The 14,237-nt window shown below is 34.0% G+C and overlaps 1 protein-coding gene across 1 annotated transcript; it reads right to left on the bottom strand.

Annotated features, from left to right (window-relative positions):
• Window positions 1–9,118: 9,118 nt before the first annotated feature.
• On the bottom strand, window positions 9,119–13,687 carry LOC138858289 (mitotic apparatus protein p62-like). Its single transcript, XM_070112786.1, has 2 exons — window positions 13,363–13,687; window positions 9,119–9,276 (listed from the first exon to the last, which is right to left on the bottom strand). Exons 1-2 carry the CDS (start codon window positions 13,685–13,687, stop codon window positions 9,119–9,121), a joined length of 483 nt encoding a protein of 160 aa, XP_069968887.1.
• Between the last annotated feature and the right edge of the window lie 550 nt (window positions 13,688–14,237).

The following is a 14,237-nucleotide window of genomic DNA, read 5'->3' as shown; positions in this document are numbered from 1 at the left end:
TCTATCGCCCAGCTTTTTAACCTGTATGGTTTCTATTAAAAGTTTTTTTTATTTTTTTTTTGGTTTTTTTTTTATTTATTATTTATTTTAATTTAACTTTACTTTTCGCCTTATTATATAAATGTTCTTCAAAATTTCTTATTTCTTTTTGTTATTCTAATTTTCGTTATCACGCATGCCACAGAACATCAGCGCATACATACATTTGACGTTCCCCTATAAGGTGGTGAAAATTGGCTTGCTTTCTTTTCAGAATGGTGTAGTTTGTTGAGTTCACTTATAAAGAGGAGAGGGTTCCTTTTTGATAGGTCACCGCAGCGTAAGACGATGAGGTTGTGGTCACCACCTTTATTGAAATCGGGGGATTTTATGTGCTTTACTGATTGTAATGAAAGTAGTAGCAGTAAGAAGGTGACACTGCTGAAACAGTAGTTGTTCATCCTGTAGATACACCGGGTGTGATGAAGATGGCGATTGGGGCTAGAAAAAGTGCTAGTAGCAAGTGGTGATCTTAAGTTCAGTGTTGCAAAGGGTGCTGAAGTTAAGTGATGGTGGGACTGGGAACTTGCTAAGGAGGCTGCTGTTGTAGGGGATCGCGTGGTTAGCTGTGTCCCTTGAATAATTTTCATTTTAGCGCAACAAAAAGCGTAAATATTCTCTATTTTTTACTATTCTCTGCATTAACATATCCTGTTGCGTTTTTGTTTCATTCGATACTGGAATTACAGCGCAACGAGCGCAAATAAGTTTCACTTAAAAAAAAAAACTTGTATAAAATTGTGCCAAATAGCCCCACTTTACGGAAATTTATTCAAAAAATCTGAACAAAAATAACGATATTAAGAGTTTGATCTTAAATATTATTATTTTTGAATCTTCAATTGATTTGTTCTGAAGATATGGCTAAAGTTATGCAAACATTTTGCGCATACTTTGTGAATAATTCATATATGAACGAAATTTTATTATGAGTGAGAATTTTAGTATTCCCTTAAAAAAAAAAAAAGCATACGTGTGGCACTCTGAGACTGCCGTGGTACAACTATTGCATATAATTTTTTATCAACTTATGCAATTATAATTATTTATTTATTTTTTATGCAATATTATTTTCGTTTGATAATAATTCAAGTTACACGTTTAGAGCGTGGTGACCAATAAGAAAACAAGTCATGTTCTTTTATTAAAATTTAGAAAGGAATTATGTTTAAAATATTTTTATTATTGAGAATGAATTTTTATCATTGAGATTATAGGTTTATGGTAACTGAAATAAGAAACATAAGTTTAAGACTTGATATCCACTAAATATCTAGAAAATGCAGTATTCACAAAGTATGTGGAAAATGTTTGCATACTTTTAGGCATATGTTCAGAAGAAATCAATTGAAGATTCAAAAATAATAATATTTAATATACCATTTTTTTAATGGCGAGAGATATGGAATTTAATAAAAATTTAATTAGTAAAAAATAAACTAATCAGTATTCGTAGTCATATTATTAGTAACATAATTAATAAGTGCATAGTTTTTATCGCGGGCTTTGAGCGCGGCGACTGAATCAAGAAATTCAGTAACGAAAATAAACCGAACACGCATAATGTTTGCATATCAGTCTACATGCAAGATATGTATGTAAATATGTACATGAATTGATTCAGGCGAAATGTCTATGAATGTACATATATACATAAGTATGCATACCAGGTAAAAAAAGTCTCCGCACATTGGGTACAATATCTTTGAACTAAAATAAAAATTTGACCAATTGACCATTAGAGAAATTTTTTTTGTGTTATTAAATCATATCTTTTCGCTTAAAAAAATTTACTTTTTTTTAAATTATTCAATAAACTGAAACCACAGAGTTCATTTTCATTTTAAAAACAATTAACTTATAGTGCTATTAACATGCGCATCTGATATTCTGAAAAGAACTTCAAAAACGCATATATTTTATTAATATTTTTTATTGAATCACATACCACGGATTGGATTAGAGACTTTTTCTACCTAGTGTATGTACATACATACATACTTTTTATTATTATCACAAATGCAGGCGAAATTCGATGATCAAACTCTTAATATCGTTATTTTTGTTCACATTTTTGAATGAATAACCCTAATCTGGGGCTATTTCGCACAATTTTATACAAATTTTTGAAGTGGACCCATACAGATTAGAAAGCTGGGCGATAGAAGTGAAACTTAATGGATCTCAATGGGCACTTTAAATGAAAATTATCACCCTAGACTGCAAGTTTTATGAGATATAAATATGTCTCCGATAACAGATGCCACTATTCATTATTCTGGAATTTTTAAGGGTGTTAGGTTTATGAAAGCGACAGCTGATATTTTCTCATCCATTTATAAACTTAGAGAAAGTCGCAGGCCCTTCACTCCAGACCACAACCGATTACGTCTCAACAGATTTCAGCGTCACCTAAAACCAAACACTTGCACATTAGGAGTGCTTTATATTTGGAAGCAAGCTCCATCAGCCCACTCGCAGTTCCCACTTCAAACATTTTGTCTCCAAGACCCAACCCGCTTAGCTCCCCGGTGATGATCTTTACAGCCGCAACATGGCTCACCGCACCACCACTAATACACTATCACGTGAACACCAAAACACTTGTTTCAACTACAAAACCTACCTGCACTTAGCAGGCGCTGCAATGACAACGTAATGGCACAGCTTACTAATGCTAATAAAAACTAATACAAGCTAGAGTGCTCGCACATACAATCAAACAAACACCAATAACACTTGTTTTACTGCAATACCTAATCGATAAAATTCACAAAAACTTGTAAATACATACATATACTCACAAATATATATGCCAAAGCCTACCACGGCAATTTTACGTACGTTTCCAAAAAATCACCTCTCTCCACAAACACATAGAGCGAACTCCAAGGGCCCCTGCTCCCCGTGGTTCTAAAATTGAGTCTCCGGTCAGACCTCTTAGCCGAAACTACTACCAGTTGAGCATCCATACTGCTGTGGACTGGTGACCAGGGGCTAGACTACATTCACTCCATACAATCACTCACCTTACGCACTGCAAGCTAACCCTAACCTTCAGTTAAACGCCTTTGCTGCTAAAATAACTCACAGTAACAAACATACCTAACTGTTCAGTATACTCATTGCTAAAAACTACATTACCTACACAACGTCCATCTTTCCAACTAATCCCCACACCCCCAATATTCCTAATGTCTCAATACATCGGGTATTCTGCAACAACATGCACCCAAACCTCTACACGCGCCCCACACAAACACGCCGACCTATCAGAAAGGTGCCTCCGATACAAAAATGCATTCAGAGGCCCATGCCCCGTAAGCAAAAATCCCAGACTCAAACAAAATCTGAAGTCTGGGTTATCTTCAACAAACGTAACATCCCGGATGTACTCATATGTCACCCGACCGTTAGGGCTATTATCCCAACAATCTTGCCACCTACGCCTAACCTTAAAAAAAATTGAAACAATTAAAAATTACCCACAACCAACAAATTTAAAAGAATTGAGATCTTTTCTAGGACTTGCTAGTTATTACAGAAAATTTATTTAAGACTTCTCAAAAATCACTAAACTATAACTATTCATTTAAGAGGAGAATTAGGTATGATAAAAAAAGAACCAAAGTAATAAGATACTTTTGCACATATTGCATACGATTTTTTTATGAACTTTTATTAAAAATTAAAAGTGAATTGTGTTTAAAATATGTTTATAATCTTACAATGCATGTAGGTTATTCAGGCATTTTTATCATTGAGATTATAGGTTTATGGTAACTGAAATAAGAAACATAAGTTTAAGACTTGATATCCACTAAATATCTAGAAAATGCAGCGTCAATGTTGGTCCGATATTTTGTTGAGGATTCTTGTGGATCATTATTAATTTACAAATTCATTTTTTCCAAAAAAAAAAGGTGTCAACCGCTCTGATTTTATCAGCGAAGTTGATGTTGAAATCACCAACCAAGATAAGTGGAAATTTATCACCATTGTTAATACGAATGAAATACTTACATAATTTCAGTTGGATTGTTAAATTCAAACGAGATACTGTTCCAAAAGGTGAGGTAATAAATAAACAATTAAAAATGATTTGCCATATAAGAAGAAAATATTCTAGATAAAAAAAAAACCAAACAGCCTAGAAACTTAGGCGATAGAAATTAAACATCGATAAGATTTCGATGGGCAATTGAAATACTTTTTAATACCTTTTTTACGACAACGTTTGATCGTCATCGCATCTCGATGGTAAAAAACCGAGTATTCGTTTTCTTGGAAACGTTTATATTTTTCATCTAATTTCTTAAATGATTCAAACGTGTCACCTTATATCAAGGAATTTTCATTAGAGGCTTCATCTTCTTCCTTATCCAATCCAATCGCATCTTCATTCTGTTGTTCTCCGTCTGTTTGATTATCTTCCTCTTCTTGTTCGCTTGTTTCTTCATCCGTGAAAGAATTATTTGTATTATTTTCATTGCGTGCTTTTAAACATTTTATATTTATAATAAAACTTAAATCATTTTGTTCAAATATAATTTTGAAAGAAATTAAAGTTAATAAATAATTACCCATTTTAAAATAATATTAAATTTAAAATTTTCAATGACATTTTTGATTATTAGTGACACCTTGTTATAAATTGTCAATTTATTATAAATAAAAAATGAAAAATTTTTATATAAATAATTTAAAATTTAAAAATAGAATTATTAATTTTTAATTTTTTTTCTTATCTAATTCTATTTTTTTATTGCAGGTAAATGGTTCTTACCATTTAGATCAATTATGAATATGTATTCATAAATTAAATGAAAGCTAAAAAGTTGATACCCACGTGATGGAGGATATATGTAAGTATGTATGTATGTACACAGCACCAGCCATAAGTGTGTACCAGGTTTGCTCCTTATCCTACAGGTAATACTTTCACTCTACTTTTATAACAATCAATAATTAATGATAACTCATTTATACTAAATAATTTCTAGGTAATCTTTACTCAGTCAATTTAAACACAGACTTGTTCAATAAGAACCAGACTACAGGCTACGATTTCAATCCCTTAAGAGTTTAAATGGAATCATTTAATTTGTACAAAAACCAACTGATGAAGATCTAGTGAGAGGTAAACTGACTCACTCAAGCCACATAGTGCTGATTTTCAACACCTGTGCCTTGTAATATTTTAAAAGGCAGGGGGTATGAGAGTTTTGACTTCTAGAGAAAACATAAATTTTCCTTTGGTATTGATTAATTACAAGAGTCACTCTGGAAAAGAATAACGAAGATTCTATGGCCGGGTACCGGGGAAAAAACCACACATCTCTACACAGAACCAAAAGCTATGATTGCAATTTGCTGAAAAATATAAAAATAAGGACAAATCGTTCTGGAATAACGTACTTTTTTCTAACGAAAGCAAGTTCGAAGTTTTCAGGAAGGAAAAAAAGTACTAAAGTTTGGAGAAACAAAAATCAAGAGTTTGAACAGAAAAATATTACATCCACTGTGTAGCACGGGGGTGGTTTGGGGGTACATGGCGGCAAGTGGAGTGTAAAGGCTGGTGTTTATTGATAGCACAATGAACTAAATAGATTATCTAACCATTTTAAAAGAAAATTTGCTCCCCAGTATTGAAAAATTGGGTGATAAAATTAGAGCGGTTGACAACTTTTTTTTTGGAAAAAATGAATAATGATCCACCAGAATCTACAACAAAATATCGGATCAACATTGACGCTGTATTTTCTAGATATTTAGTGGATATCAAGTCTTAAACTTATGTTTCTTATTTCAGTTACCATAAACCTATAATCTCAATGATAAAAATGCCTGAATAACCTACATGCATTGTAAGATTATAAACATATTTTAAACACAATTCACTTTTAATTTTTAATAAAAGTTCATAAAAAAAATCGTATGCAATATGTGACCGCGTCAGTCTCAGAGTGCCACACGTATGCTGTTTTTTTTTTTTTTTTAAAGAAATACTAAGGTTGTCACTCACTATAAAATTTTGTTCACATATGAAGTATTCACAAAGTATGTGGAAAATGTTTGCATACTTTTAGGCATATGTTCAGAAGAAATGAATTGAAGATTCAAAAATAATAATATTTAATATACCATTTTTTTAATGGCAAATAGAGATATGGAATTTAATAAAAATTTAATTAGTAAAAAATAAACTAATCAGTATTCGTAGTCATATTATTAGTAACATAATTAATAAGTGCATAGTTTTTATCGCGGGCTTTGAGCGCGGCGACTGAATCAAGAAATTCAGTAACGAAAATAAACCGAACACGCATAATGTTTGCATATCAGTCTACATGCAAGATATGTATGTAAATATGTACATGAATTGATTCAGGCGAAATGTCTATGAATGTACATATATACATAAGTATGCATACCAGGTAAAAAAAGTCTCCGCACATTGGGTACAATATCTTTGAACTAAAATAAAAATTTGACCAATTGACCATTAGAGAAATTTTTTTTGTGTTATTAAATCATATCTTTTCGCTTAAAAAAATTTACTTTTTTTTAAATTATTCAATAAACTGAAACCACAGAGTTCATTTTCATTTTAAAAACAATTAACTTATAGTGCTATTAACATGCGCATCTGATATTCTGAAAAGAACTTCAAAAACGCATATATTTTATTAATATTTTTTATTGAATCACATACCACGGATTGGATTAGAGACTTTTTCTACCTAGTGTATGTACATACATACATACTTTTTATTATTATCACAAATGCAGGCGAAATTCGATGATCAAACTCTTAATATCGTTATTTTTGTTCACATTTTTGAATGAATAACCCTAATGTGGGGCTATTTCGCACAATTTTATACAAATTTTTGAAGTGGACCCATACAGATTAGAAAGCTGGGCGATAGAAGTGAAACTTAATGGATCTCAATGGGCACTTTAAATGAAAATTATCACCCTAGACTGCAAGTTTTATGAGATATAAATATGTCTCCGATAACAGATGCCACTATTCATTATTCTGGAATTTTTAAGGGTGTTAGGTTTATGAAAGCGACAGCTGATATTTTCTCATCCATTTATAAACTTAGAGAAAGTCGCAGGCCCTTCACTCCAGACCACAACCGATTACGTCTCAACAGGTTTCAGCGTCACCTAAAACCAAACACTTGCACATTAGGAGTGCTTTATATTTGGAAGCAAGCTCCATCAGCCCACTCGCAGTTCCCACTTCAAACATTTTGTCTCCAAGACCCAACCCGCTTAGCTCCCCGGTGATGATCTTTACAGCCGCAACATGGCTCACCGCACCACCACTAATACACTATCACGTGAACACCAAAACACTTGTTTCAACTACAAAACCTACCTGCACTTAGCAGGCGCTGCAATGACAACGTAATGGCACAGCTTACTAATGCTAATAAAAACTAATACAAGCTAGAGTGCTCGCACATACAATCAAACAAACACCAATAACACTTGTTTTACTGCAATACCTAATCGATAAAATTCACAAAAACTTGTAAATACATACATATACTCACATATATATATGCCAAAGCCTACCACGGCAATTTTACGTACGTTTCCAAAAAATCACCTCTCTCCACAAACACATAGAGCGAACTCCAAGGGCCCCTGCTCCCCGTGGTTCTAGAATTGAGTCTCCGGTCAGACCTCTTAGCCGAAACTACTACCAGTTGAGCATCCATACTGCTGTGGACTGGTGACCAGGGGCTAGACTACATTCACTCCATACAATCACTCACCTTACGCACTGCAAGCTAACCCTAACCTTCAGTTAAACGCCTTTGCTGCTAAAATAACTCACAGTAACAAACATACCTAACTGTTCAGTATACTCATTGCTAAAAACTACATTACCTACACAACGTCCATCTTTCCAACTAATCCCCACACCCCCAATATTCCTAATGTCTCAATACATCGGGTATTCTGCAACAACATGCACCCAAACCTCTACACGCGCCCCACACAAACACGCCGACCTATCAGAAAGGTGCCTCCGATACAAAAATGCATTCAGAGGCCCATGCCCCGTAAGCAAAAATCCCAGACTCAAACAAAATCTGAAGTCTGGGTTATCTTCAACAAACGTAACATCCCGGATGTACTCATATGTCACCCGACCGTTAGGGCTATTATCCCAACAATCTTGCCACCTACGCCTAACCTTAAAAAAAATTAAAACAATTAAAAATTACCCACAACCAACAAATTTAAAAGAATTGAGATCTTTTCTAGGACTTGCTAGTTATTACAGAAAATTTATTTAAGACTTCTCAAAAATCACTAAACTATTAACTATTCATTTAAGAGGAGAATTAGGTATGATAAAAAAGAACCAAAGTAATAAGATACTTTTGCACATATTGCATACGATTTTTTTATGAACTTTTATTAAAAATTAAAAGTGAATTGTGTTTAAAATATGTTTATAATCTTACAATGCATGTAGGTTATTCAGGCATTTTTATCATTGAGATTATAGGTTTATGGTAACTGAAATAAGAAACATAAGTTTAAGACTTGATATCCACTAAATATCTAGAAAATGCAGCGTCAATGTTGGTCCGATATTTTGTTGAGGATTCTTGTGGATCATTATTAATTTACAAATTCATTTTTTCCAAAAAAAAAAGGTGTCAACCGCTCTGATTTTATCAGCGAAGTTAATGTTGAAATCACCAACCAAGATAAGTGGAAATTTATCACCATTGTTAATACGAATGAAATACTTACATAATTTCAGTTGGATTGTTAAATTCAAACGAGATACTGTTCCAAAAGGTGAGGTAATAAATAAACAATTAAAAAGGATTTGCCATATAAGAAGAAAATATTCTAGATAAAAAAAAAACCAAACAGCCTAGAAACTTAGACGATAGAAATTAAACATCGATAAGATTTCGATGGGCAATTGAAATACTTTTTAATACCTTTTTTACGACAACGTTTGATCGTCATCGCATCTCGATGGTAAAAAACCGAGTATTCGTTTTCTTGGAAACGTTGAAATTTTTGTGTCACCTTATATCAAGGAATTTTCATTAGAGGCTTCATCTTCTTCCTTATCCAATCCAATCGCATCTTCATTCTGTTGTTCTCCGTCTGTTTGATTATCTTCCTCTTCTTCTTCGCTTGTTTCTTCATCCGTGAAAGAATTATTTGTATTATTTTCATTGCGTGCTTTTAAACATTTTATATTTATAATAAAACTTAAATCATTTTGTTCAAATATAATTTTGAAAGAAATTAAAGTTAATAAATAATTACCCATTTTAAAATAATATTAAATTTAAAATTTTCAATGACATTTTTGATTTTTAGTGACACCTTGTTATAAATTGTCAATTTATTATAAATAAAAAATGAAAAATTTTTATATAAATAATTTAAAATTTAAAAATAGAATTATTAATTTTTAATTTTTTTTTTCTTATCTAATTCTATTTTTTTATTGCAGGTAAATGGTTCTTACCATTTAGATCAATTATGAATATGTATTCATAAATTAAATGAAAGCTAAAAAGTTGATACCCACGTGATGGAGGATATATGTAAGTATGTATGTATGTACACAGCACAAGCCATAAGTGTGTACCAGGTTTGCTCCTTATCCTACAGGTAATACTTTCACTCTACTTTTATAACAATCAATAATTAATGATAACTCATTTATACTAAATAATTTCTAGGTAATCTTTACTCAGTCAATTTAAACACAGACTTGTTCAATAAGAACCAGACTACAGGCTACGATTTCAATCCCTTAAGAGTTTAAATGGAATCATTTAATTTGTACAAAAATCAACTGATGAAGATCTAGTGAGAGGTAAACTGACTCACTCAAGCCACATAGTGCTGATTTTCAACACCTGTGCCTTGTAATATTTTAAAAGGCAGGGGGTATGAGAGTTTTGACTTCTAGAGAAAACATAAATTTTCCTTTGGTATTGATTAATTACAAGAGTCACTCTGGAAAAGAATAACGAAGATTCTATGGCCGGGTACCGGGGAAAAAACCACACATCTCTACACAGAACCAAAAGCTATGATTGCAATTTGCTGAAAAATATAAAAATAAGGACAAATCGTTCTGGAATAACGTACTTTTTTCTACCGAAAGCAAGTTCGAAGTTTTCAGGAAGGAAAAAAAGTACTAAAGTTTGGAGAAACAAAAATCAAGAGTTTGAACAGAAAAATATTACATCCACTGTGTAGCACGGGGGTGGTTTGGGGGTACATGGCGGCAAGTGGAGTGTAAAGGCTGGTGTTTATTGATAGCACAATGAACTAAATAGATTATCTAACCATTTTAAAAGAAAATTTGCTCCCCAGTATTGAAAAATTGGGTGATAAAATTAGAGCGGTTGACAACTTTTTTTTTGGAAAAAATGAATAATGATCCACCAGAATCTACAACAAAATATCGGATCAACATTGACGCTGTATTTTCTAGATATTTAGTGGATATCAAGTCTTAAACTTATGTTTCTTATTTCAGTTACCATAAACCTATAATCTCAATGATAAAAATGCCTGAATAACCTACATGCATTGTAAGATTATAAACATATTTTAAACACAATTCACTTTTAATTTTTAATAAAAGTTCATAAAAAAAATCGTATGCAATATGTGACCGCGTCAGTCTCAGAGTGCCACACGTATGCTGTTTTTTTTTTTTTTTTTAAAGAAATACTAAGGTTGTCACTCACTATAAAATTTTGTTCACATATGAAGTATTCACAAAGTATGTTGAAAATGTTTGCAAACTTTTAGGCATATGTTCAGAAGAAATCAATTGAATTTTTTTAATGGCAAATAGAGATATGGAATTTAATAAAAATTTAATTAGTAAAAAATAAACTAATCAGTATTCGTAGTCATATTATTAGTAACATAATTAATAAGTGCATAGTTTTTATCGCGGGCTTTGAGCGCGGCGACTGAATCAAGAAATTCAGTAACGCAAATAAACCGAACACGCATAATGTTTGCATATCAGTCTACATGCAAGATATGTATGTAAATATGTACATGAATTGATTCAGGCGAAATGTCTATGAATGTACATATATACATAAGTATGCATACCAGGTAAAAAAAGTCTCCGCACATTGGGTACAATATCTTTTGAACTAAAATAAAAATTTGACCAATTGACCATTAGAGAAATTTTTTTTGTGTTATTAAATCATATATTTTCGCTTAAAAAAATTTACTTTTTTTTAAATTATTCAATAAACTAAAACCACAGAGTTCATTTTCATTTTAAAAACAATTAACTTATAGTGCTATTAACATGCGCATCTGATATTCTGAAAAGAACTTCAAAAACGCATATATTTTATTAATATTTTTTATTGAATCACATACCACGGATTGGATTAGAGACTTTTTCTACCTAGTGTATGTACATACATACATACTTTTTATTATTATCACAAATGCAGGCGAAATTCGATGATCAAACTCTTAATATCGTTATTTTTGTTCACATTTTTGAATGAATAACCCTAATGTGGGGCTATTTGGCACAATTTTATACAAGTTTTTGAAGTGAAACCATACAGGTTAGAAAGCTGGGCGACCCTATACTGCAAGTTTTATGAGATATAAATATGTCTCCGATAACAGATGCCACTATTCATTATTCTGGAATTTTTAAGGGTGTTAGGTTTATGAAAGCGACAGCTGATATTTTCTCATCCATTTATAAACTTAGAGAAAGTCGCAGGCCCTTCACTCCAGACCACAACCGATTACGTCTCAACAGGTTTCAGCGTCACCTAAAACCAAACACTTGCACATTAGGAGTGCTTTATATTTGGAAGCAAGTTCCATCAGCCCACTCGCAGTTCCCACTTCAAACATTTTGTCTCCAAGACCCAACCCGCTTAGCTCTGCGGTGATGATCTTTACAGCCGCAACATGGCTCACCGCACCACCCCCAACAGCAACAGCGCCTTTGACAAGTTCCCGATTGCCAACCTTGCTCACATTGGTCTTACCCGTGTTGGAAATAGCGCTCGTTTTCTTCACGCCCGCATTAACACGCACAACACCCACTTTCACCCTCCTTCTCGCTAATACAAGCTAGAGTGCTCGCACATACAATCAAACAAACACCAATAACACTTGTTTTAACTGCAATACCTACTCGATAAAATTCACAAAAACTTGTAAATACATACATATACTCACATATATATATGCCAAAGCCTACCACGGCAATTTTACGTACGTTTCCAAAAAATCACCTCTCTCCACAAACACATAGAGCGAACTCCAAGGGCCCCTGCTCCCCGTGGTTCTAGAATTGAGTCTCCGGTCAGACCTCTTAGCCGAAACTACTATCAGTTGAGCATCCATACTGCTGTGGACTGGTGACCAGGGGCTAGACTACATTCACTCCATACAATCACTCACCTTACGCACTGCAAGCTAACCCTAACCTTCAGTTAAACGCCTTTGCTGCTAAAATAACTCACGAGCAAACATACCTAACTGTTCAGTATACTCATTGCTAAAAACTACATTACCTACACAACGTCCATCTGTCCAACTAATCCCCACACCCCCAATATTCCTAATGTCTCAATACATCGGGTATTCTGCAATAACAAGCACCCAATCCTCTACACGCGCCCCACACAAACACGCCGGACTATCAGAAAGGTGCCTCCGATACAAAAATGCATTCAGAGGCCCATGCCCCGTAAGCAAAAATCCCAGACTTAAACAAAATCTGAAGTCTGGGTTATCTTCAACAAACGTAACATCCCGGATGTACTCATATGTCACCCGACCGTTAGGGCTATTATCCCAACGCCTAACCTTAAAAAAAAATTGAAACAATAAAAAATTACCCACAACCAACAAATTTAAAAGAATTGAGATCTTTTCTAGGACTTGCTAGTTATTACAGAAAATTTATTTAAGACTTCTCAAAAATCACTAAACTATTAACTATTCATTTAAGAGGAGAATTAAGTATGATAAAAAAGAACCAAAGTAATAAGATACTTGTGCATTTAGACACAGCAGCTGTAGAAGCTTTAGAAAAAATAAAAAATGCATTACAAGAACAGGTTGAACTTTTCCAACCAGATTTCTCTAAACCTTTTAGTTTAACAACGGATGCAAGCAATGTTGCCATTGGTGCAGTTTTAGCACAAAATCGTCAACCAATTGCATTTATTTCACGCACATTAAATAAAACGGAGCAAAATTATAGTACTAATGAGAAGGTATTATTAGCAAATTCACGGTTGCCACCCTTATTATCCTTCTTCTTCTCCATGTTGGAACTAACACTTATTTTCTTCCCACCCTCATTAACACGCGCAACACTTTTTCCAGCCTTAACATCACCACTTTTAGCAACACTCAACTTAGCGTCACCCCCCTTCTTAATTGTAACAGTAGTATCCCCTGTCTCACTACTAGAACTACTGCACTCACAAGAGTCAGTGAAGCGCACAAAGCCCTCCGATTTCACCAAAGGTGGTGACCTCAACCTAACTTTTCTGCGCAGCGGTGACCCATCAATAGGTTCTGCACTATCCTCACCGGACGACACCTCTACAACCATTATTGCAGGCACAGACCCATCGCTCTCAGCAAGGGACTTAACCTTCCTCCTCCGTGGGGGAGGCATTTCCAACCAAGATCCCCTACCAGGTAGGCTGATCCGCCGGCAAAAAAACACTGGCACAGGAGTTCCTGTTCCGACAAGATCCAACAGCCGCTCACCAGGCACGTGTGACTGAACGCACCGAAGTGACTAACTCGCGCGTAAACCCGCTTAATAGCAGTTAGCACCCAAACAGTCGATTAAAGCGTTATCGCAAGGATACAACTCACAACTTCAGCCAAGGGCGTGGAAAAGGTCACTCAGTTAACCGCCGGACAGAACAATGTCCCCGTAACGGTTGCGAATCGACCGATGTAACGTTGTATCAAATCGCACCGTGGGCTAAAACTCAACCACTATAACCTTAATTTACACTGGAGTCAGCGCCTCCGCTACTAGGACAACCACCAACACCCTATAAGCAAAACTGCCGAAATCCCCCAGAAAACAGCAGCAACTGAAAACCAGACACTCAACACAGCCCTCCTGAATAGGCAACCCAAGCAAA

Source organism: Bactrocera oleae, chromosome Y (genome assembly GCF_042242935.1).
Source record: "Bactrocera oleae isolate idBacOlea1 chromosome Y, idBacOlea1, whole genome shotgun sequence".
NCBI classification, from domain to species: Eukaryota; Metazoa; Arthropoda; class Insecta; order Diptera; family Tephritidae; genus Bactrocera; species Bactrocera oleae.
The sequence above is the reverse complement of the archived record's forward strand: the minus strand, read 5'-3'. Positions and strand labels throughout refer to the sequence as shown.

What these genes read in the sequence shown, in the direction of transcription:
- LOC138858289 (XM_070112786.1), bottom strand. Translation starts at nt 13,687, where the DNA reads ATGGTTGTAGAGGTGTCGTCCGGTGAGGATAGTGCAGAACCTATTGAT. An exon ending in GGATAATAAGGGTGGCAACC is followed by an intron (nt 9,277 to 13,362) that starts GTGAATTTGCTA and finishes AATGTTTAAAAG; the next exon opens with CACGCAATGAAAATAATACA.